The sequence below is a fragment of the Ammospiza caudacuta genome, chromosome Z (genome assembly GCF_027887145.1).
Source record: "Ammospiza caudacuta isolate bAmmCau1 chromosome Z, bAmmCau1.pri, whole genome shotgun sequence".
NCBI classification, from domain to species: domain Eukaryota; kingdom Metazoa; phylum Chordata; class Aves; order Passeriformes; family Passerellidae; genus Ammospiza; species Ammospiza caudacuta.
In genome coordinates this window covers 41,016,298-41,041,898 of record NC_080632.1, presented here as the reverse complement: position 1 = coordinate 41,041,898, position 25,601 = coordinate 41,016,298, and the positions used below count along the sequence as shown (strand labels likewise).

The following is a 25,601-nucleotide window of genomic DNA, read 5'->3' as shown; positions in this document are numbered from 1 at the left end:
TCCTTATTTAAGATGTTCAGCATTTTTTTTCCTGCTGATATAACTGCTGTGGTTTCCATAGCACACATCATCTTTAGCCCACATTGATTAATACTCTTAGATAATTCTAAGCCCACATTAATAATAGATAATTCTAGTTAGGAACAAAAAATTTTTTTAAAAACCCTAGAATATGTTCCAAGCAGTTATTTCCCGATAAAGCAACATAATTCAATACAAACAAAAGCTGTTGAACATAATGCATTAACAATGTAACACCCATATGCCTATGCAGAACAACATATTTTTAACTTAGACATTTACATTTTCAAGTACAATAACTTTATTAACCATTCAATATATTAAGCAGCAACATGTAGACCCTTAGTGAGTTTGGGAATGACGCCAAGTTGACTAGTGCAGTTGAAGGGACTGAGGGAAGGGACACCAATCCAGAGGCCCCTTGGCAGACCTGAGAAGTGATTCCATGGGAAACTCATGAAGTTCAACAGTGCCATGTGCACCAGGTCTTGCATCTAGGTTAGAGCAATCTCCAGGATCAGTACAGGCTGGAGGGTGAATGGATTTGAGAGCAGCCCTGTGGGTGAAGTCTTGGGGATCCTGGTAGAGAAAAACTGAGGTGTGAGCTGGCAATATGCACTGGCACCCCAGGAAATCAGTTTCACCATATTCACAGAAGCATTGCCAGCAGGTCAAGGGGTGTGATTCTCCTCCTCTGGTGTGTTTTTGTGAGACTGCACTTGGAGTCCTGTGTCCAGCCCTGGGGCCCCTAGCACAGGAAAGACAGGGAACATTTGGAGTGAGTCCAGAGAAGGGCCACAAAAACAATCAGAGGGCTGGATTGTCTCTGCATGTGAGGAAGGACTGAGCCAGTTGGGGTTGTTCAGCTCAAAGAGAAGGAGGCATCAGGGCAACATTATTGTGGCCCAAACCATACTTTGATTCTAAAAAATAAAATATTTTTAATTGTCTTGTTTGAACCTATTCTGCATTTTCAGAATAAGAAATGCAGAATTCCAGGTGGTAGCTACTTGAAATAACTTCTAATAAAAAGCAAGCTTTTCGACTGTTATCTAAGCCTTTGTCTATAAGCAGGGATTATTCCAATTAAAATTATGATGCAGTCACAGAGAAGCAGAAATATTCTTCAACTGGCTTTTGGAATATGCTGTCTAATCTCACATTTTTAAACTTTTTTTTCATTATCAGATATATCTGTGGTTATTTATTACATTATTAATCTTCTTTGATTACATTTATCAGAGAGGACTGTTATTTTGATGGCAGATTAAATGATTTTTTTTTCTGAAAGAAGGTGGTCTTGGAAGATCTCCCATTCCTAGGTGTAAACCATGTCTGTTAGATTCTCACCTCGGCACTTTTTTGAAGTGTCTGCTTACAAGGAAAACTCAGCAGCAAGGTGCTTTTTCTATCCTTCTCTTCATCAGTGCTAGTTCTTTTTGTCTTCTAAATTTAAATTGGGAGTAAAATGAGTTGTACAGATCTCATTAAAACAATTCTTTTGGCTTTCAGGTTTAATTAGCATGTTGCAGGTGAGCACATGCTGTCTAAAATCCAGTGAGAAGTGATAATTCTCTATCTGGACTCCCAAGTTTATATTTTGTTTTTTCCTCTAATACTGTCAGTTGCTTTTCCTCTTAGGCTGTGTAGTAAATTGAAGAGAAACGTAGCTTTTCATAAATCACCTAAGCTATTTGCTTGTCTTCAAGTTCTAATGATTTTTCAATGTCAGAACAGTACTGTCACTGAACATGAATATTACAAATAATACCAAGAACAGTTAGTCAAGAAGTATTTCTTACATTTCTTTCAGACAGATGCTCTGAACAGAACCAGAACAAACTATGGCTTGTCTTACAATGACAAATATGGAAAGTACAGCCACTTCTACTGTCCACCAGAATGGTGACGTCCGTGGAAATAGCAGTGCACCCAAGCAGACAGAACCATTGCTTCAAGTGTACCTTTATCATTCTCCTGGGAAGACGGAAGGAGATTACCTTCAATTTTCAGCTGGAGAATATGTTGCAGAAGAGATTTGTGCTGTTGCCTGTAAAGCTTGTGGTAAGTATATACCTAACAGTTTATCTAATAAAGCCATGAAATCCAACTTCCTACAAGAAAGTTTTCAACAATCCAAAGCTCATAAAAATGGTGGCATTTAGACTGAAGTGCTAATTTCACTGTTCTGTCATATGTAGTTAGCAGCAGGCTGTAAAACTGTTCCCATTAGAATGGCTGGGAAGCTGAATTGGGTGACTGCCATGTTTTTTCAAACAAATTAAAGGTACACCATCCTGTAACTGAAAGTCTTCTTTCATTGAGCTAAGATACAGTTTGAATAGTAAATCATAGCAGGAGCTGCAAATAGCATGAATTACTTCCTGATGCAGCCCTGCAAAACAGATTGGTCCTGGAAGTTATGTGCATATGTTGTATATTATTCATGCTTAATCACGTTGCAGAAGGAAACTGTTCTGTTAGATATAACATGAATGCTTGTGTGTGTGGTTGATGCTCTTTGTAATGGTTTGGGAAATAAAGTATGTAAATAACAGGGTGGTGTAATATAAATAAATAATACATTGATATCTAAGAATGCCTTTGAATTGTAGCATTTACGTAGAGTCTAACATACACCAATGCTGAAATCTGTAGTAAAATAATTCAAATATGCATTTTGTGCATACATCTTTCTTTGCAAAAGTACATTGAATTTTTTAATAAAACAAATTCGTTTCCTATAATCTCTGGGTATGAAAGTGATTATCTTTTTGTTCTTTTTTCTCTTTCATAGCAACCGTTTATGCTTAAATCATGAGGCATTGCTTCTTGTTGTTTATTATTCTTTTTTTTTTCTGAGAGGATTTTTTGGTTGTACAGCAGAACACATATGACTCCACACTGTCATGTAATATTTGTTTGCAAGACTCATCTTTCAGGAGTAAGCTGTGAGTCAGAATACTTGGTTAAGAAGGGAATTATTTGGGTAGTAAGCAAGACTGAAATATAACAAATTTGGTAATTGTTAATGAATTTTGTGATCTGAACAACTGATGGATCTTTTGATAGCAGAGCTGATTATATCCAAGTTTGACTGCTGTTGGAGGCAAAGCAGGACTGGATCTAGGCAAACATCAGCAGTCAGAGTCTTGTTACGTATCTTTTAAACAGTTCAAACAATTGAAAATTTTTCAGTCACTGCTAATTTGACATTAGATCCATTATATCTGGTATGTACTGGCTATAAAAATATTAGTCTGTCTAAATATTTTTCTGCCAGTTTCATACATGCATGCAAAAGCTTGGCCATTTTTTTTAAAACTTTATTTAAAAACAGTTTTCTGGTTTGGGAAAATATAATAAATATAAACATTTTTGTGGGTTTGTATTTTTATAAGGAAAACTGTACATAAAAGTGACTATCACATTTTCCAAGCAGAAATGCAAAAATAAATAAGGTGTCTTGAAATTAAATTTAAATCGATGAGTTAGTCATGGTTCAGTTCTTGCATGTTAGCTAGTTAATTGTTAAGTAAAAGATTAGAAATGTCACACCAAATTGAAGAAAAGGTATTGTTCTTACCCTGAGGGGGAGAGTGGTATTAGAGGAACTAACTGATGATGGAAATGAAATATATTATAGAAATCATTCTAGAGGTTGCAGAATCTTTGTGTTAGGTGTATCTTCATTTTAATTCTCACCCATCTGAATTGCAAATTTGCAATTTGTCAGAATTTCCATCGTACAACCCTTGAAAAATTCTGATCTCTCTTGGAAAACCATAAAATGGCAGAGAGTTTTTAATAAGTAAGTAAAAGCACTGTTTCAAAGCGTTTAATGTGACAAATGGTGGCAATGTTTGCAGTCAATGAAATGTTTTCAAGGCAGAGAGTGCATTGCATAATGATATGATTTGTAGTCTTTGCTTCTATGCTCGAGAAGAGATTCTGTGCTGTTAACAAGGGAATTCTATGCATGCTGAATTTCCAGAATTGACATGACTCAGTGTTCACGTAGCTCAGAGTTGTCACTGAGTGTAACTGTTCACTGAGGGTTGGTTTTTTTGTTCGGTGGTTTTGTTTGGTTTTAGGGGTTTTTTTTTTTCATGTGTGTGTGAGTGTGTGTGTGTGTGTGTGTGTGTGTGTTTGCTTGTTATTGTGAGGTCGTGTTGTTGTTTGGTTTTTCTTTGTTTGTCTTCCTTCAGATGATAGCCTTTCCTGAAAATCCACCCAGAACATGCAGCCCCCCTGCTCTCCCCCTAGCTGGGGAATGAATTAATCAGAACTCCGGGCAATTCTGTTTTTCCAGGAAAAGAAATAGAAGCTTTGATTGACCATTCAGAAACCATTTTGTTGACAGGATAGTGACATTGAATGTGATATTTAGGGTTTGGTTAGCCTCCACTTTGTATGAATGATAATGCAAGACACTATTTTTATGTCAGAAAAGGCAAGCAATGGTATATGCGGGGCTATATAAGTTTTAAACAGTTACTTCCAACTGTATGAGAACTAATGTATGTATTAGACTTTTTATATCGAAAATTTGAGACTTTTATTAGTCATTCAATTAATTGCTTTCATCTTTTTATATCTAATAACTTACACGCTTGAGTTGAGAGTTTCATACAGCAGTATTTCTATTGCAGACTCTTCTTGACTTTAACATTTCATAGTGGTGTCATGGCTTGTTGTGATTTACACTTCCTGTTTTTTATTTTTTCTTATGAATATATACTGTGTGGGAGAAGGGGTTCCTAATGCCAATAAAGGAGGAGATACAGAAAAACTGTATTTTCTTAGCTGCTTCAGGATAAATGAAGTAGTGAGACTTGTCTGGATGTGAAGCTCTAAAATCATAATGAGGAAAAGAAGACTCTACTTTTTTATAGGTTTGAAACAAGTATAAACTTATGCTGTGTTGAAGTATAAACTTATGCTGTGTTGTAGTCTTTTGTGATGTTACTTGACTATACTCAAGTATATATCCTATGTACTATATAGTATGAATATACTATATATATAGATATATTTATATATTTAATTTATATATATATATATACTCATTTATTTAGCCTTATGAAATAAGTAAATAAATTTTAAAGAGATCTTGTCATTGAAATATTCCAGAAAATTTACTTGATATCCCTTGCAGGAGAAACAAAGCAGTAAAAATTCTGATTAATTATGTCTGAGTCACTATCTTCTCTCTTAATTCCTCACAGATTGAGCTGATAGCATGGTTAATGAGGCACAAAAATCCAGGGGAGGCTTTTCAGTACCTTTTGTGAATGGCTCTTATGATTTTATTTACCTTCATGTACATTTATATTTCTCCTAAGTTTTCGCTATAGTTGACATAGCTAGGCTTCAGCAGAAGACTTTTATTCCCCACTCCAGTTTTTAGACTTTCATTGTTTCTAGAGAAAACATTTAAATACTGCAGTTATCTTCACTTTAAAGTACCCTGCAGTTAATAGTGGTCGTAAGAATTACAAGAAAAGAGAAGTTTCTGGTCTCTCTGCTTTTGTCAGATTTTTGTGGACAATTTTCAAGACTCTATTTAATAAAGGGATTTGCTCTGTTTTATAATTGTTGAGCAATTGTTGAGTAAAGCAAATTAATAGTTCTAAAGGGGAAGGGATAAAAAAGTGAAACTCATTTTCTTGAAAAATATGCATGATCTCTGTGTCCTTAAATACTGCCAGTGAATGGTGCAAGTTACCATTCAGAACTATAAATGCCAAAATATGAGGGATGGAAGAGTGCAGTTTGCTTTTCATACAAAGGAAGACAGTGGCAGGGGGAGGGCTAAATATAAGTACTTCTGATTCGTAGGGGGAGTTCCACAGTCATGTCTTGGTTAAAGTTTCAGAATGGCAATGGTAGGATCTTGAAATCCCTGTGGGGTGAGTGTGAGGTGTGAGTGGCATGGTGATTGTGGTGTCTGTAATGCATTTGGTCAAATACAGCAGCTTAGCATTTGAATTTAAGAGTATGGTTTTGAAATGTTGGTCAGTAAGCATACACAGGAAGTAGTTTGGGTAAATGTATTAGGGAGACTAGCTAGGTCTCACTAGCTATATAGTAAATATTCAGCATTGCCCTGAATGGTGTTTAGCACCTAGCAATAGTCATGAAACAGGCTAGTGACTCTCACGTACATTACACTGTAATTGATCTGAAATTGTTTGGGATACATACACCACACGGCTGTAAAACTGCCAAGTTACTGCTTTATGGACAGCTAACATGTAGTATAGTATGGTTCATCCCACTTTACACATTAAATGAGAACCATGTTTAGTTGTATGGGGTAGGTTTCTTTTTAACTCCATTAAAAAATCCTCAAAACTTGGATGGATCAAATATGTAATACTTTACCATAAATTTGCAACATTTGGAATTACAGCCAATCTTTCAGTTACTTATCCCTTCAGTTTTATTCCTGTGGGGGATTGGTTTTGTTTTGGTTTCCCTTTCATTGCCTTATATAATGCTTTCCGTTTCTCTAGTTTCCTGTAAGTCTGTGACTCCTTTTCTTAGAAAATCATGTGTTAAAACCTGCAGTTCTGGTATGTTTTGTAGAGCTTTAGTTCAAGAAGGTGTCAGATGATTAGCCTACAGATTTCAGCAGTTTAATCTTCACAAATACACAATAGAACTCTAGTTCTTAGCCCTCTTACTAGACCCCTATAGAGGCAAACCCTTTTCTTTATCAAATTTAATAAGCTAGTTGCTGTTTAAGACTGAAATATGTTTTATTCCAAAGGGTTATGTGGTTTTTTATGTGGAACTGGTTGGTTGTTTCTTCTGATTGTCTTACATGCTGTTTAGATGTGATGAAAGAAGTGTGGGGTCTGCCCCTTTCAGTAGTTACCTACATGTGTTTCAGAACAGAAAAAGAAATAAAGGAGGTTTTTTTTTCTCCTGGTTTCTTGTGAGAATTTCTATTCCTTCATTCTAAGTCTTTGAGCAGGGGTGTTGGTATTTTGCCTTTTCCCAGAATTCTTTTGTCTCATAACATCATTTAAAGTTACTTTTATTGTCATTACCTGTTTGTTTTTCCTTTTTTTTTTTTTTTGCCTTCTTACCCCAAAGTATATTGTTTTAATGTAAAGTTTTCTTTAGATATGACCTACTGTAACTTTGACATTGTAATTTTTCATCCTACTCTCTGGCCTTTCGACCTGTGTCTCTTTCTGTCTTCAAAATATGTGAGTCAATACCTGCAGTTCATCCTTTTGTGCTGTCAGTTTTCAGGCAGTTAACCTGTTTTCCAGATCTAACACTGGCATCACAGGGATGCATAACACTGCAGCACAGTACAATGATGAGTCGTAGGCTATGTTTCAGCTGGGAGCATTAAAGTCAAATTAAAATTCTGGTGCTGCTGAAGAGTTGATGCTCAACTGATTTTTTTAGTTTCTGATTAAGTAGGATTGCTTGTCAGTTACCGTTAGCATAAATCAGAGTTGTTGAGGGAAAATAATATTTTCCAGTTCTGTTTTATTTTAACAGTATATGTTTGGGTTTGTTGCAAACTGAGTTACTAATATGGAAATGGCTAGTGGTTGTCCTAGTCACTACAATTTTCTTTGTATTGCTTTACTTCTAATTTTTAATCAGTCTAAAATCTTAAAATCAATGCTTAGTTGTAAAATCAATGCTCAAATCAAATGATCTGATTTTGGAAAGGCAGGAAAAGAAATCTACTGTTGTAAGCTGTTTCTAAACTGGGAGGCTAAGAAGACATTTTATTAAATGTCATGCAGAGAAAATGAGAAAATCTTGTTATCTAACAGTGAGTATAGGACAACAGGTGAACATGGTCTTCAGTCAGACAGCATAAAGGAAGAATGAAAAATTTAACCAGCAAAGCAGCCTGCAGGTTATGGGAATGTGATTGCAGTGTTGTTGGCAGTACTGATGCCTGTTGCCCGTAGTAGTAGAGCACTGTGGCAATCTGCTGCTTTTAACCCACAATATTTTAAAAATATTTTGTGAAAACTGTTTCCTGCTGATATTTGCTTCTCTGCTCCTCATGTAGGTATCATGCCGGTGTATCATAACATGTTTGCACTCATGAGTGAAACAGACAGAATGTGGTATCCCCCAAATCACATCTTCCATGTGGATGAAACAACCAGGCTCATCCTAATTTACCGCATAAGGTAATTAAATAAAATGTTGTGCACTTTTCATGATAAAACAAGACTGTGTGAGAGAACACAACCAGTATGATATTTAGTTGAACTGTAGTCTCTTAGAAGTTATGGACAGTTTGCTGGCTTCTTCTGGAAAATAGGGAGCTAAAAGAATCAAAAATATTGCAGTGATTTGAATTATGTATTCTTTATTAATTTTCTCTATCCAATATGTTAACCAGTGTCAGATTGAAGAAACAAACAATAAAAACACACTAGAAGTAAAAAGCTTTCATAATAGTGATACATCTCATCTCCTCTGTGCTTGCCTGTTTGAAATAAGTAGTAGTTTCTGAAATGCAGAGTAATTGTCCTGCATAGTCAGACATGTTTTTGCAATGCAGCCATTTTTCACTAACCTTATAATTGAATGTGGAGAACTGAAACTGTAGTCACAGTTTTACTTTTGTAAACTGCTTAATTTATTTACATTCTATAATTTGGACCGAGTGTTTTTTTGGGAACAGTTTTTCAAAAGAAGCTGGAAGGTACTAATAAAATTCTCTGTATTCTGATTAGTGAGAATAACTTAGCAAAGGTTCTCATTCCTCTCAGTACAGCTGATCACCTTGCTAGAGTACTATAGTACTTTAAAACATCAAGAACTGGATCTGAAGTCTTCATTGAGTAACTGGGGTTTCATAGTGCTCCTCCAGATTAGCAGCACTAGTTACATGTATTTGAGAGCAGTAATGTCTGATACTGGTAACCAAAATATCTGTTTATCTGTTTATTATTTGCTTGAATTTATTTCCTACCAGGTTTTATTTTCCCCACTGGTATTGCAGTGGCAGCAACAGAGCATACCGGTATGGCGTTCTTCGAGGTGCAGAAAGCCCCGTCCTTGACGATCTTGTCATGTCTTACCTATTCGCACAGGTATGCTTTACTCTCCTGTTTTTAAATGCAGATTGGTGAGGGTTATTAGCATCTATTCCCTTTCCATCTTCTCCTAGTAACTCTGTAGGCTCTTGAAAGCCTGAAGCCCTCTCAAGCTGGAAATTAAATTCCATGCCCTATTGTGTATTTGGAGAAATGAAGTTCAAAACAGTGCTTCTAAGCATGATAGCAGCTGGTATTCCTTATGAATAAGTACATCTTTTTGTGGATGAAGTAGGTCATTCAGTCTTCAAAGACCAAGCCAATAAAACCCTCTAAACAAACCAAATATAGACAATCAAACAACACAATCACAGCTCCCCCAATAACTGCACCCCAAACCTCCATTCTTGTTAAGCAGCAGTACCCCAGGTTTCATTTGCTTTCTTGCATTCTTTTTCAGTGGCGAGCTGATTTTTTGGATGGATGGGTACAGATGCCTGTTACTCACGAAACACAAGAAGAATGCCTTGGAATGGCTGTTCTAGATATGATGAGAGTGGCCAAAGAAAAGGACCAAACCCCAATGGCTATTTACAATTCAGTCAGGTGATTCCGCAATTTGTAACCGTTTCACATCTGTCTCGTGCCTAAACGTTGTATTTCTTTGCATTAGTGCCAAGGAGAAGGTGTTCACCTGTTGGCAGTTGATGTGTTGATGTAAAATAGTTACATAATTTTACCTATTATGTAAAATAGAAATGAATTAAAAAATTGTGTCGTGATGGCCATTCATGATTTGGAGACATGGATTTGACTCTCTTGATGAAAGGTAAGGCAGCAGCTTATTGTGTGAGAAAATATGTAAGCAATAATTTTAGGTGAGACACCTTCTGTATGTCATCAGATCCAAGCCCCTGCTCCTGTCAGGGTCGAATTCAAAGTTAGATGAAGGGACTCAGGGCCTCATCCAGTCAAGTTCTAAAAATGTCCAGATATGGAGATTCCCCTGTAACTCCTTTGTCCTCTGCATGACCATGGTCAGTGTGAAAGATTTTCTCTGTACCTAATCAGTCTCTTCTATGATACTCATAATCCTCTCTTGTCCTTTCGTATTGGTAGATGACAATTAATAGAACACCATACTTGAGCCTACTTTTCTCCAGGCGGAACACATCAAGTTCCCATATGCCTCTTCTCTCATGTCATGGCTCTTAACCATCTTGGGCAGATCTCTGCTAAACTTTCTTGAGTTTATCAACTCACTTGGGTGTATCAATCCTATCAGTTTCTACTCCAGCTGAGTTAATTCTGTCCCTGCCATAGGAACTTCAGTGACAACCAAGCACAGTTTTTTATTCTACCACCTGTTTTTCAGCCAGGAAATCTGTCCTTTATCCATGTAGTTGACATGCAGTATCCTCTTTACAATTTCTACACCAAACAGCAATTTTGTAACTTCTGCTGCCTTACCTTAGAACTTCACTAATGAAGGAACAGACATCTTTGAATTATGGAAAATGGTGTTATGTAGTTTATGTTGCAATTGAATGAAGGAAAAAATGGAAAATGGAAGGGGGGCTCTATTTGAAAGAACATACTACAGATCTAAGAAAGGATTTTTGTTATCTTACAGTTGTAAAAATAACAGTACATTTAGAGATAAAGGTGTTTTCAATGTTGTCTTGTTTACCACAGAACTAATTATCTTTGCTGGATTTAATGGATAAAATTAGTAGCTTTTTTTGTCTGGTTATGTATTCACAGCTACAAAATGTTTTTACCTAAGTGTGTGCGAGCAAAAATCCAAGACTACCACATTTTGACGCGAAAAAGAATAAGGTACAGGTTCCGCAAATTTATACAACAGTTTGGCCAATGCAAAGCTACTGCCAGAAACTTGAAACTTAAGTATCTCATAAATCTGGAAACCCTTCAGCCTGCCTTCTATTCAGAGGTTTTTGAAGTAAAAGAACCTGGTGGAGGTCCTTCTGGAGAGGAAAGTTTTGCAACCGTTGTAATAACTGGAAATGGTGGAATTCAGTGTTCAAGGGGAAAACTTAAAGACTGTGAGACACTTGGAGAGCAGGTAATTTTAAAAAACTATTTTAATAACTTTTTATGGAACAGAGTAGTAAGCTTGTTTTAGAAGTTCTGATTTACCTCAAGCAGAGTTGGTAGGCAAATTTTACTTCACAATGGCATACAAAAAATGTGAAAATGTAATGACTGTGCCCCCAGGTGTAGATAAAATGCAGAAATCCCCCAAATCTTCTTTGAAAGCTGTGATCTAAGGACTCCAAACAAGAGGCAAATTCTCTTCTATCTCTTTCCTGCTGCAGTTAGACACCTACCAGTGTCTCAGCAAATTTAAAATGACATCTGTGTGATTGTGGAGTCCCTATAGTCTTTCTTCAGGAATAGGTGCTTAGTGGTTCCTATAAGCACTAGTAATCATGTACTGCTGCATTTTTATTTTTTGGTATTACTTTTTGTGCGTGTGTGTGTGAGATTTCCCATCACAACTGTTCATTATGTTGAGTTTACCAAAACTCGATAGAAACTCAAAACAGTGTACATTGAGAGTGTGGGAGTTATGCAGAGGTAAAAGTAAAGGCAAACTGGAGTATGTGTGTTCTTTTCAAAATCATTTCATTGGTTTGGTAATTTTGATTTGTAATATGTAGCAGACAAGACCAAAGTACAAAAAGTTGCATTTCTATAGTGTGCTGTAATAATTTGTAAAAAATGCTATATGCTAGTGGGTTTTTTCAATACTTAGCAAAAAGTAAATCTGATTACATGCCCATATTTTTTGAAGTGTGATGTTGGAATATTTGTAGATTGACAATTACTTCATTAATAGTTGCTATGTATCAGCCCTCTGCCTTCCTTAATTCTCCTCTAAATGCAAAGTGCTGTGACAGGAGCTGTCATAAATGTCAGATTCTGCAATTTCCAGTTTTAGGTGTACACAGTGTATGCATACTATGCTGTTTGAGCTTGGCAACCAAGCCTTTAGTAGGCATAGTGTTTGAATGAATGATGTTTTTGTATAGATTGCCAAATTATTTTTTCATAAATAAAATGTTATCATCCTATTATTGACAGACACTGCATATATTTTTACTGGTAAAGAAACTATGTATAAAGTTGGTTTTGAAAATTGGATTAATTAATATGGATGCTTGTAAACATGATTGTAACTCGTTTCGGTAAGCTTTACTGATGAATTGTTATTTAGATACTGAACTGAAAAATAATTTTTATTTATTTGTATGTAATGCCATACGTGGGTGGAGTAGATTGTGAAGAAATTTGTTTTGCAAGTTTACATTTTCACCAACCAGAAGAACAAGTAGGTAGGACTGAGAGGACTACCGTACACTTTTTCTTCATCCAGCTAGATTTGCAGCTTGTATCACTCTGAATGCAGTTATGACATTTTGTATTGTTAACGGGCTTTCTAAACCTGTTTAATCAGGATACCAATAATAAGCTCACAAAAAAAAAAAAAACCTTCTCACAAAAGTAATCTAAATGTTCCACTGTTCATAAAATACTACAGAGTGAAGAAATATCTACAATGATAAAAACTCAAGCCCATATGTGGATATTTCTGTTCATGGTTCCTGGATCTCGGTCTGTTCTTCAATTTATTTTCCTAGTGATGATTCCATAAAGGAAAAAATGCTTTATTTGCTTGTAATGGCATGGTTAAGGTTTTATAATCCTCTTTGTTGTTAGCTTACGAGTTCAGAGTTGTAGAAGTTCCAATGCTGCAAATAGGTGAGAATTTTTAATTGCTGTTTATGTTATTACTGAAATTGTATGATATTTGTTGCAGGATTTACAAACATACTGTGATTTTCCTGATATCATTGATGTCAGCATTAAACAAGCGAGCCAAGAAGGCTCCAGTGAGAGAAGAATTGTCACCATTCACAAACAAGACAGCAAGAATCTGGTCTGTTTACTTTGGTTGCTGTTCTTTCTAATAGATACTGCTTTGAGCAAGCTGTGTGATTATTGTATGCATAGTATTATATAATCCATGACTATGTTAATTAAGCATGAGATAAAACTAAACACTATCAGCAGTGTAAGGGGTGTTATCAGAATACTAAAGGTTTCCTGCATTCAAAGCTATGTGCTTGAAATGAAATAGAAATGGATGTTTATATCTGAGGAAAATTTCTGGTACACAGATTGGTTCTTTTGTTTATTAGTCTTAAACCTGAGTCCATGGTTTCATTTCTCAAGTGTGCTGTTTCCATGGTGTCCTGATAAGCTGTCTGCTAGAGACCAACACATTCAAAAAGGCTTCAAAATGTTCTGAAGAAAGATGATACAAAATAAGTATCAGGACAAAATTAATGTTACTGCTTTTACTGTGTACAATTCTTTGAAGAAGATCTTAAGAAAGTATTTTATGCCCAAATATAAAAAGCTTTTTATTTGAACTACAACCTTGCATTTGAGTTAGGCTTTCCAGCAGGTATAACTATCACAGAATTGTGGGGTGGGCTGATCCTGGCTGGGCACAAGGTGCCCACCAAATCTGCTCTAATCACTCCCCTCTTCAGCTTGAACAGAGGAGAGAAAATGCAATGAAAGGCTTGTGGGTCAAGATAAGGATAGATATTGCTGATGTATTAACCATCATGGACAAAACAGAATTGACTTGGGGAAATTTTTTGAATTTGTTTCAGAGTAGGGTAATGAGAATAAAAAATCCTAAAAATATTTTCCCACCACCCCTCCCTTCTTTATGGACCAACTTTATTCCTTATTCTCTACTTCCTTCCCCTCAGCAGTGTAGAGCATTGAGAATGGGAGGTGTGGTCAGTTCATTGCGTGTTGTCTATGCCTCTCAGTCTTCCTCAACTCATCCCCTACTTCAGCAAGGGATCCCTCCAATGGTGGAGAGTCCTTCATGAACTTCTCCAATGCATATTGTTTCCATAGGATGCAGTTCTTCATGAACTGCTCCAGTGCTGGTCACTTCCACAAAGTGCAGTTCTCCAGGAACAGGCTTCTCCACAGCTCCATAGTGGCTCATGGGGCCACAAATCCTGCCAACATCTATGTTTCCTTGTAGGCTTCCCATGGGGTCACAACCTCCTTGAGGCATATCCTGCTTCTGTGACATGAGGTTCTTCATGGGCTGCAGGAGTATCTCTGCTGCACTATGAACTTCCATGGGCTGCAGAGGCATAGCTGCCTCACCATGGTCTGCACCATGGTCTGCAGTTGTGTCCTGGTCCTGGTCCTCTTAAAAAGGAGTTTGAAGACACTAAATTCTTAACACTTAGTCAAAAACACCTCTTTTTATTGCTCTCTAGCAAAGAACTTGCCAAATGTGCTCAGCTAAGTATGTCTCAGGCAAAGACATCCTAAGGCCTGTTCTCTTGGGTTACACTACTGAATGAAACCTAGGGTGGCTCAGAAAATGCTTCTCTGTTTTTGTTTTATTTGCAGCAATTAATATGTTGTTGCAGATTAATGCATTTTTCCCCCTGCTTTTATCTGTTAATCATACTGTGCATAAGACCTTTTTTCACACCCATTTTCCTTTGACCACACCATTTTTCTCCCTGCTTCTCTCCAGTGTAGCAGTCTTCATAGTAGTAAAACGTCATCTTCTGTCTATGATCCACCTGAGGATGCCAGTTTTTGCTGACTAGTAGTTCAGTTTTCAGGCAGGTACTTTCCTGGAGATTTTTCTTTTCTGCTTGAAGGCAGACATATAAATCTTTGATAAGTGAAGGCTTTCCTTTAGGGAAATGAACCAGACTGTATTGGCAGTGCAGTAGGTATCTGCATGCTGACTTGTATCTACTTGTTTTTCCCTTTCACATGCTTTCATATTGGCATTACTCTGCTGTTTCATCTACTTAGACTAGGGTTTGTTTTTTTTTAAAGGCAGATTTCATGGAATCGTGGAATGGTTGGAGTTGGGAGGGACTTTAAAGATCAGCTGGTTCCAATGCCCCTGCCTGGGCTGGGACACAGTTCATTAGAGCAGATTGCTCAAAAGCCTGTTCCAGGGATAAGGCATCCACAACTTCTCTGTTTTCTTTGGTTTGGATTTAATATTGAACACTGAAGGTTGCTATCAAGTTTTGAATCATAACAATAAGGTAGAAGGTACAAACATCAGTTAAAAACTGCTTTTATTAATGTCTTTAATGTGCATAGTGCATAGATATGCATATCTTTTATATCATTAGCATATTCAGGAATTTTTTATTGCCTATTAAAAACTGAACTTCTCTCTCCCTCCCTACCCCACATTGTTTTCTGGCAATTGAACAGGAGGCTGAATTTCAGTCATTAAGAGAAGCTCTCTCCTTTGTATCATTAATTGATGGATATTACAGATTAACAGCGGATGCCCATCATTATCTCTGTAAAGAAGTTGCTCCACCATCAGTCCTTGAAAATATCCAAAGCAACTGTCATGGGCCAATTTTGTAAGTATTTTTTTTTTTAGTAATATGATAATTCAATATTTTTTTGGAAGATGAGCTTTAGTTGTCTGTGAACTGTGGTAGGCATCTTAAAATGTTTTTAATTGCTTTTATGTAACATAAAATGCTTTATATTTTTCATCTTATTTTTCACTTGTAAAATACAGTGCCTTTGTGACATGTTATAAAAATTAAGTGGAAAGATAATTCCTTGATAGGGACAGAAATAGTGAGTTAGCAAGACTTGTTTAAGAGGAAATTAGTTCTTATAATAATAATGAATGTTGTTTTATTTCAGCTCTTTTTTCTTGTTAGCCACTTTCCTGGTTAAACCCATCTTTTTTAGCCACACAAATGTTTTGCTAATTTAAGCTTATTTGTTAGGTAATTTTATTGTAGCTTCTTTCATAATGCATGTTGAAAATCATATCATAAGCTGTGGGGAATATATTTTTTTAGCCCTTAACATTTCTTATTGGATAAATAATTGTGATGGTTTAGTATAAAAAAATTTCAATATGCTGCTCTCTACATAAGCAATCACCCTATATATTGGAAAATAAAGGGCAGAGAGATTATCTTAAAGCTGTACAAAATTGAAAATTTTACTTATTGTTCTATTAGATATTTGTTAATATTGCTCATTACTCAACATCTTATATTTATGCATTTTGCAATTATGCAGCATTAAACATTTTCTTTTTACTGCAGCATGGACTTTGCTATCAGTAAACTGAAGAAGGCGGGTAATCAGACTGGTTTCTATGTCCTTCGCTGCAGTCCTAAAGATTTTAAAAAATACTTCCTTACCTTTGCTATAGAGGTTTGTATTCTGTCTTAGTGCCTATTTAATTTTTGTTGTGATATATCAATGAGCCTGAGATGTTCGGTAAATGATTCTGAATTTTCCCCCAGAATGTTTGTCTGGTATGTATATTCTATAGCTACTTTTGTCAGACAGGGCAATTTTCAGGGTCTTGTGAGAAAAGTCAGAGTTGATACCGAATTGCTGATGCACATGCCTTGGAGACCAAGGGAAGAGAGCCTAAGAGTTCTGGAGATAATGACATGGATCTTGGGACTGTAATGTTGGGATAAATATTTGGGAGATGGAGCTGGAGCAATCTGATGGGTTTTCTATTTTTTTAACATTTGGGGATTTTTACTTGAGTTTTTCCCTGGGTTTTCCACATACCTCCTCCCCCACCCTCACAAGTGGGGCTCCATTAGATTGGGTATACAGCCTTTGACAATCTGAGAGTGCCTCCTTCACAGGTTCTTCTGGGTTTGGGTCTTGTCCTCATCCCCAATACTACTATATTATTTGGCAGCTGTTACATCAACACAAATCTCCTGGGTATTTCTGTTGTTAGCTAGAGAGAAGACCACCCTGGAAATGCATATGGGTACTTAGAGAACCAGATGTACCTGTTCTCTCTGGCATTGCAGCTAGTGATGACATAATGCTTTATTATTGCTGTTAAATAATTTCATGATCTTTTTTCAAGAATGGATTTATCCTTAATTACATTAGCAGAGCTCCCTTTGTGTTTTTAGCTAGGAAAGGTAATACTAGAATTTTCCTGCTGGTATACAGCGAGCTAGCAAGTTTGCTAATACTGTCAGAGATAGGTACATTTCTGAAAATGACCAAGTAATGCTGATGTGTGAATGGAGAAATGTTGTGTCCAATCAGTGAGGTATGTTTGGTAGGGAATTTTGTAGACAAAGAAATCAGTTCCTGAACAAGCTTAGAGAGGCAAAGTTGAGAGTCAAGCTTGTGAGAGAAGACTACCATTGCCTTTAAGTGACTTTACTGCAACTTTTTTTTCTTTTTCTGAGACTTGAGCAAGTCATTGGAAGACTTTTTATATTCAGAATTTGTTGAAACGTTTGTTGCAGGATTGAGATACAGCATCACGAAAGCACTGTTAAGAGTTCATCTTGCTTAAAAATGTTTAATGGTATCTTTTCAATAGTCTTTGTGAAAATAATTCAGTGCATATTAAAAACACATATTAGGAAGTAATTTCTTAGAACTGTGCTGGAGATGACACGAAAACAGAATTACAGCTGAGATCTCCAAATCTGCCAAACAAACATGGAGCATAAGCATTAGGGCTATTGCTTCCAGCAAAATTTTGCTTTGATGTAACCCCATGTCAGGGTGAATGAGCTTTCCTTAATAGCTCTGAAGGATTTTTCCTAGGATCCATTATCTGTTTTCTCAGCTCCATCTTTTCAGATTTCTTTAACATTTGTTTTTCTCTAGCATCAACATGCTAGTTCCAGTAATGGGAGTAGAGTCATGTTTTCTCAGAATCAATATTACATAGTGAGAACAAAATAACAAATTATGATCATATTTTACTGAAGCATCCTTTCTCTAATTAGTAGAGTGCTATACATTTAGATAAGCTTTCAAATATTAAATATTAATCAATTTCATTGTTAATGGAAAAATTTTCTGCAGCGTGACAGTACTACAGATTATAAGCACTGCTTAATTACGAAGAATGAGAATGGAGAATATAATCTTAGTGGAACCAAGAGAAGTTTTAGTAATCTTAAGGATCTCTTGACCTGTTACCAGACAGAAACTGTCCGTTCAGACAGCATAATTTTCCAGTTCATCAAATGCTGTCCTCCAAAACCAAAAGGTAAGAGAGAGATTTCTAAGCAGAAAGTTTTCTATTTTCTAGATTAAAGATTTAAAAATAAGTTAATACTAAATGGCTCTCAGGTAAATGCATGATACAAAACTGGGAGGAACTATTGGTACCCTTGAAGGCAAGGAAGCCCTTTAAAGAGACCTCAGAGAATGGGGCAATCACCTGCCATACGAAGTTTCATATGAAGGAAAATGTCAGATCCTGCAGCTGGGATGGGGCAACCCTGGATGTACAGACTGGGGAATGAGTTGCTGGAGAGCAGTGCCATGGAAAGGGATCTGGAACTCTGGTCTGTGGCAAGCTGAACATGGGTGAGCAGTGCCCTGGCAGCCAGGAGAGCTAAGCATGTCCTGGGGGCCATCAGGGACAGCATGGCCAGCCAAGCAAGGGAGGGGATTGTCCTGCTCTGCTCTGCACTGGGGCAGCCTCACCTCGAGTGCTGGGGGCAGCTCTGGGTGCCACAGTGTAAGAGAGATATAAAGCTACTGGAGAGCGTCCAAAGGAGGGGAAGCTGTATGAGGAGTGGCTGACGTCAGTTTTTCTGTTCATCCTGGAGAAGAGGGGAATGAGGAGACGCCTCACTGCAGTTACAGCTTCCTCATGAGGGGAAGAGGAGGGGCAGGCACTGATCTCTTCTTTGTGGTGACGGTGACAGGACCCGAGGGAATGGCCTGAATCTGTGCCGGGGAGGTTTAGGTTGGGTATTAGAAAAAGCTTTTTCACCCAGAGGGTGTTTGGGCACTGGAACAGCTCCCCAGGGAAGCGGCCACAGCACCGAGCCTGACAGAGCTCAAGAAGTGTTTGGACAATGCTCTCAGGCATGTGGTGTGACTTTTGGGGATGGTCCTGTGCAGGGCCAGGAGCGGGACTTGATAATCCTTGTGGTTCCCTCCAACTCAAAATATTTTGTGATTCTGTGATACATTTGTGTGGGTTTTTTTTTATTTCACTGATCTATTTATTCATCTTCTTACTCATAGTTTCCAGCCGCGGTCTGCAAAATTTTGGTGTAAGATAGTCTTTCAGAAGTAATCATGGTAACCAGTTTTGTGATTAGAAGCAAAACTGGTTTCTTAATTGCAGTGGATTGTGTGCAGCAGCATTTCTTCTTACATCAAGTATTTTCATGTCTTGAGAAGGAAAGAGCTACTAAATGAATTATTTATCACTGAGAATACTTCCAAAGGCAATGGAACCAACAATGTCAGTGAATTTCTGTCATTGTTGATCTTAGCTGAGCTATGTCAAGTCTGCAGTGTGGTTTCAGCTCCTTTTTAATACTTAAAAATTACACATGGAATAGGGCGTCTGCCTGAGGAGGGGATTTTTCTTGCATTTGCATTTATTTTTTTCCCCTGTCTTTGATATTCATATCTTCCTCCTTTATGAAATCTTTAAATATCTGCCCTTCTAAGTAGTACTACATACAGTTTAATACTGTCTTTGTCTTTATCAAAGTTCTTATTTAAAGACAAACTTGCCAGAACAGACTATATGATATAACTTTTACTTCTCTCAAATTTGATTAAAAGTAGCCACTGGATTCAAAACCTTAGAAATGATGTAACAAGTAAATATGTATGCACATTATAGAGAATAAATTTTTAACATTATTCCATTAAAATAAAAAATTTATATGCATCAGAATGATAAATTATTGAATAAATATAATCATGGATATGAGCAGATACCCACAAAGACATACTTTTCAGATTTAGTTTTAGTATAAGACTTGCTCGACTTTGTATTATAAAAGAAGGTAATTTACGTCCCCTTTTCCATCCCCAGTTGTTATTACAAATAATGCAGCAGTTAAAATGTGAAAGGGGCTAGGAATATTTTCATTATGTTTGTCAAAAGAAACACAAAACTCATGAGTGAACCTAGATGATTTTGCTGATTAGAAAATATCAGACTTTGATTTCAGTTTAATGCTGTGTGGCTTTTAAAATACACTGATCTCAATGTGCTATCTTGTTTGTGTTGAATCAGGAGCCCCTCATTATGAACCCTTCTGAAACACTATTGGTTTAGTTTTATATTTTACAAATTTACTTTGGTTTTCCTTTCCCTCTTTCTTCTCCCAGATAAATCAAATCTCCTAGTCTTCAGAAGCAATAGTGTTTCTGATGTACCTTCATCACCTATGCTACAGAGACACAATAATGTCAATCAAATGGTTTTTCACAAAATCCGTAATGAGGACTTGATATTCGTAAGTCAGTTTGTTGCTTTTTCTACTGCAGATTTTGGGTTTAATATGCACCGATTTTTAAAAACCTAGGCATGTGTTTAAAAGAATCTTACCTGAGCTGGGAGATTTTGCTGTAATCTTTCCTTAGAGTTGTGGAAAATAATTTTTTTTATTTTTCAGTAATGCAAATAACTATTTTTTTATAATTAAGAAGCATTGTTTGGACAGCAATAACAGTTACTTGGTTCTAGAGATGTCTAAATACATAGCATTCCGTTAAATAATGGAATTGCTTCCTCTCTGGTTCTTGCAGCAAGTTGTTTTCTGAGATCCTTGAGTAATCAATAAAAAACAAGCAAAAATTTAGATGTTTCTCATATAGTTGCTCCCTTTCCTTCTCAGCTGGACTCTACAGCCAGCACACCTCTAAAGACTAGCATATGCTTATACAGGGCGGGGGGGGGGTCCAAAGATATCTTTTAAAACAGGCAGATATTTTTGATTTTATTCTGTCTGTATCCTTCCTTCCTTTTAGGAGGAGAGTCTTGGACAGGGCACATTTACTAAGATTTTCAAAGGTGTAAGGAAAGAAGTGGGAGACTATGGCCAGCTCCATCAAACTGAAGTTCTTTTAAAGGTGCTGGATAAAGTGCACAGAAACTACTCTGAGGTTGGTGTGATTGTTGACTGCTATATAACATTTGTCCATGCTATGCTGAGCATTAGTCTTCTTTTCATAAGCATTACCCATTTACTTGATAAATGAGTATTTGTGTGGTAGAGTTGTTTGTTGAACCAAGCTCATGCTTAGACTTGTGGCACTGGGAATATGGATTTGAGACTGGCTTTGGGAAGTACACCTATGTACTTTATTTCCCCTGTTCCCACCACCTGTGAGAGAATTCAGAACTACCCACTGAGATCTGAGGAACAAGTAATTTATACAATTAAAGTACCAGAGGAGGGGTGGTATGGCCACAGGATAGTCTTAACCAGTAAATTCATTATTTATAGACAAGGGACCATTTATGGAAAAAACTTCCTCTGGATAGAGTGTCTTCAGATTTTCCAATAAAATCAAGTAATCAGAAGTATTTATGCATGAGAAAAACTCGGCATACATGGATTCACCCATAATACTGAGCCCTCTCACTTTTTGAGTGGTGCTTTTAGCAGACCTGAAATGCTTTTGTGCGCAAACTAATAAACTGGTAGTGTAATAAAGCCCAAGGCTCTGTATGTGAGAACTGAATTTCACAAGATGTAGTAATGTTTATTATAGTAATGTAACTTTATAAAACTGCTTTTGATAACATAGGTAATAAATTTATATTTTAAAGTATGAATCAGTTACTAAAAGTTCAGAGGATATAAATAAAGATATAGTCACCTGAAGGAAAATGTTCTCATTTTCACTTCACTTTGTTGGGTGAGTAACCAGTACACAAGGAAGTGTAGGTGGAGATGCCACTGAACATAATAAAAAAATAAAGCAAGCAATAAAAGTACTTGAAACTTTCCTGAAAAGGTTGGAGAAGGTCTTGCTGTAGTGGATGAATTGCATAATAATTTTTGTGTTTTAACTTAATAATGTGCTACAAAGAAATAAATTGGAAACTGAACAGTGCATATCGCAGAATAAATTAGAAAGTGAATAGTGTATGATAAATTTGCCTTCAATTTACCTAGGTAATTGATGCTGAAAAAAAAGAAAAGATTATTTTAAAAATGTTGAGATACACTTGCCGGCAGAGAAAGAGGTTTTTAACCTATCTGGAATGTGTACCGCCAGTTATTTAGAAAAAGAAAATTAGGAAAAAACCTCCACGACAAAAACACTGAAGCAAAAACCAACCAAACAAGAAACAGTTGCCAAACACAAACCAACAACAATATAAAATATGTTACATAGGGTCTTTGCAAAGAGATAGTTGAAATGTTTTGAAAAAAATTAGTAAATTTATTAGAACTTCGGGGCTTTGTTTTTACTGATGTATTTTCTTTCTCAATCTCTCCCTCTCCTTCCAAAAAGTCCTTTTTTGAAGCAGCAAGTATGATGAGCCAGCTTTCTTACAAACACTTGGTGCTAAATTATGGAGTCTGTGTTTGTGGAGAAGAGAGTGAGTAGAAATTAATTCTTTTTTTACTAATTTTTATAAGTCTCTACTAGAGTTTGACATTGTTTTTGGATAAAACCAGAGAAAAACCATCAAAACAGCAGAAGTTCAACACCAGCTGGACAGCTAATACATGCTCATGCTGCTGCAGTATTAGCCGTGGTATCTGAGAGCTAGTTAATAGTAAAAAAAAAGAAAAGGGAAAATTGTTTAAAGTACAGTCAGTGTGAATAGTAACCTCTGTAGATGACTCAGTCATGTCTGTTCTGTCTGAGATGAGTTTTGCTGTGCCTCTGGAATGAGCTTTTGAAGTGCCAGAAAAATTGCATCCTTACATTGCATCAGCTGTGGTTAGCTAGAAAGGGAGGTACTGTGTTATCCAGAAAAATCTTCATTTATTGTGATTAGAAACAGACGTTGCCACCCTTTTCCACCTGTGCTGACTTTATGAAAACAAATATAACTTTGGGAAGTTTGGTTTAGAGATCCCGTTCTGAAAAATATGAGGTCCTGGTAATTCAGCAAACACACTACAAAATTGTAGCAGCAATAAAATGTTTGCGTTGTCTGCAAAAGTTTAATGTCTTTCCAGTTTAGCTTACAGCTTTGTGACTGTGTATCAATAAGATTTTTTTAAGAATACCTGAAATACATTTATACCATCTTGAAATGAAATGTTAAGTTTGGATGGTTGCCATATGCTAATGTGACTTCAAATATGACTGCTGGATCTCACTTTGACATTTTTTCTTCTTCATTCAGTCTTTGGGCTGAGATGTCAGTTTGCTCAAAACCCTTTTTTTTTCTGTGATTAGAAATTTGTATGAAAGGAAGCATTTTATAATTGTATGGGCATATTATATAGGTGGTTACCTTCATTAGGGAGAAAGAATTTCCAAAACAGACGGTGGATTCAGTAATCAGAATTTACCTCTGTAATCAGAAATTACCTCTCATAGAATGCTGGAAAAGGCACAGCATTATGTTTGGCCAAGACAACCACATGGGGTTTTTTGTATTTTATTCATTTTACCACACACAGGGATGATATATAAAATTTCAGGTAGATCAAGTTTATAATTGAAAAGCAAGAGGTATATTTCATACATTTATTTACACATTTCACCTTTAGATTATAGCTGTCCTGTAGGAGTGATTCTATTTCTGAAGGCAAGAGACTTACTACATTTTAAGGCTGTTATTGATTCAGTGGTTTACACACTTGATGTACAAATTTGATAAAAATTTTTTCACATAATTGCAAAAAAAAAGTATTTGCTCTCTCTAAAATGAATTTGTTAAAAAAATCGGGGTTATTTTTGTTACAGTCAGATAATACTAGTAGCTTCAATGTGAGCATCTTGCAGCTGAGAGCAAGGATTCAGTCATGTGATTTGAAATTACTGTGTTGAAAATTATGAAGATGGCAGTTCTTGTTTCTGGAGTAATTTGCTAGATGGCTGCATGAAGGCATATGTCATACACATATGCACAATTTTAGGGCAAATACTTGTCTGTTTTCAAGCAAAGCATCTTTTGTCAATAAAGCATTGCATTTTCCAGTAAGAATATAAATAGTAAACAACTATGAAGTGAATGACTTGAATGTTATTCAGCTCACCACATTGATAGTGCTATACACTACTATGCTTCATCAACAGTTACATTCTTGTGCCTTTCAGGTGAGGGTGGAAAGATGCTCACTGGATTTTAAGATAATCTGTAAAAGATTAAATCTAAATTATTAACCCTAAAAGATTAAATCTAGTAAGAAGAAATTAGGTGGACTTCCACACTCTGAAAAAGTATAAAGAACATAGAATATTCTTGGTGGTACTCAGATACCACAGAACTTGAAATTTGTAGTTAGATCACCAACAAGGTATCAAAAGAAGAGTACTACTAAAGTCATTAATCTGTCTTGAAATTTTATTATTTGTTGTTGATTTTAATTGTTACTCTTTTTATCATTATGAATCAGACATCCTTGTACAAGAATATGTAAAATTTGGATCCTTGGACACATACTTGAAAAAGAACAAAAATATTATCAATATTTTGTGGAAGCTGGAAGTAGCCAAACAGTTGGCATTAGCCATGCATTTTCTGGTAAGTGGTTCAGTTTTGTTAATTGCAGAATTCAAGTGATTCTGACTAATGTGTGTAGAAAGGCTGAGCTATTACCTGAATTCTTAAAACTCTGGAGGGTTTTGATAGTGGATTGGCTATATACCAGCTATTTAGTAGATATCCAGAGACAGACTTTGTATCTTGAACAAAGTGTAGTTGAATGTCCATTCTTTTTTAATGCTTAATGTTTTAGCATGAAATATAAACACATTTGCAGTAATGCTTTCCCCCCATCCTCCCCACAAATCAGTCCTTTCTGGGCTTCCCACCTCAGCTCACGATGTTGAACATAAACTATTTCCTGGTAGTATTAATACTTAACCACTGGGAGGGGAAAACACTGTACTGTTCACTCCTCTACTGCATTCTTCTTGGGCATTAGGTCTGAACCTTACAGTCATTCCAGTTAAATATAAAGGCCATTATTCAAGACAGGACACGTGACTAGATAAGTCTTTTCTTTAACAGGATTTAAATATTCTTATATTAAATGGATAGATGAGCATTCTTCTGAGTTCAAAAATGTCAAATTGTTTCAGACTTTAAGCAAATAACAAAAATTGGCTGAAAACTGTAAGTTTGAGAGAAATTGATGGTGTACCTGGAGTTTGATCAACTTAATCTGTGATCATTATTTTAATTGCTGATGTTTCCCTCATGCTGTACAGTATTTGTTTTTAAATATCTCTTCAACAGTAAGACTTTTGGTCAGTTTGTAAAAGATGGATTTCTGTTTATAGGAGGACAAAGGCCTTGTTCATGGGAATGTCTGTGCAAAAAATATCTTGCTTATCAGAGAGGAAGACAGGAAGTCTGGAAACCTCCCATTTATAAAGCTAAGTGATCCTGGCATCAGTATTACAGTTTTGCCAAGAGACAGTAAGTCTTTGCATCAACTTTCTTGTTCAATGCTTCTGACTTGAAAAATAAGTTTAAGGGTGGGGTTTTTTTTGACCACCATCTAA

At 36.2% G+C, this 25,601-nt stretch overlaps 1 protein-coding gene across 3 annotated transcripts in view; it reads left to right on the top strand.

Moving 5' to 3' along the window:
* Nucleotides 1-25,601, top strand: part of JAK2 (Janus kinase 2) — an 86,902-nt gene that overhangs the window by 39,866 nt on the left and 21,435 nt on the right. For all 3 annotated transcript variants that reach the window (XM_058824329.1, XM_058824328.1, XM_058824330.1), the window contains 14 exons: nt 1,835-2,085; nt 8,075-8,198; nt 8,993-9,110; nt 9,514-9,659; nt 10,818-11,139; nt 12,898-13,017; nt 15,369-15,526; nt 16,235-16,346; nt 17,997-18,183; nt 20,283-20,410; nt 20,925-21,059; nt 22,422-22,509; nt 24,488-24,615; nt 25,377-25,515. In XM_058824329.1, the coding sequence (XP_058680312.1) occupies nt 1,866-2,085; nt 8,075-8,198; nt 8,993-9,110; nt 9,514-9,659; nt 10,818-11,139; nt 12,898-13,017; nt 15,369-15,526; nt 16,235-16,346; nt 17,997-18,183; nt 20,283-20,410; nt 20,925-21,059; nt 22,422-22,509; nt 24,488-24,615; nt 25,377-25,515 (2,125 nt within the window). In that variant the 5' untranslated portion in view covers nt 1,835-1,865. The remainder of the gene's footprint in view (nt 1-1,834; nt 2,086-8,074; nt 8,199-8,992; nt 9,111-9,513; nt 9,660-10,817; nt 11,140-12,897; nt 13,018-15,368; nt 15,527-16,234; nt 16,347-17,996; nt 18,184-20,282; nt 20,411-20,924; nt 21,060-22,421; nt 22,510-24,487; nt 24,616-25,376; nt 25,516-25,601) is intronic.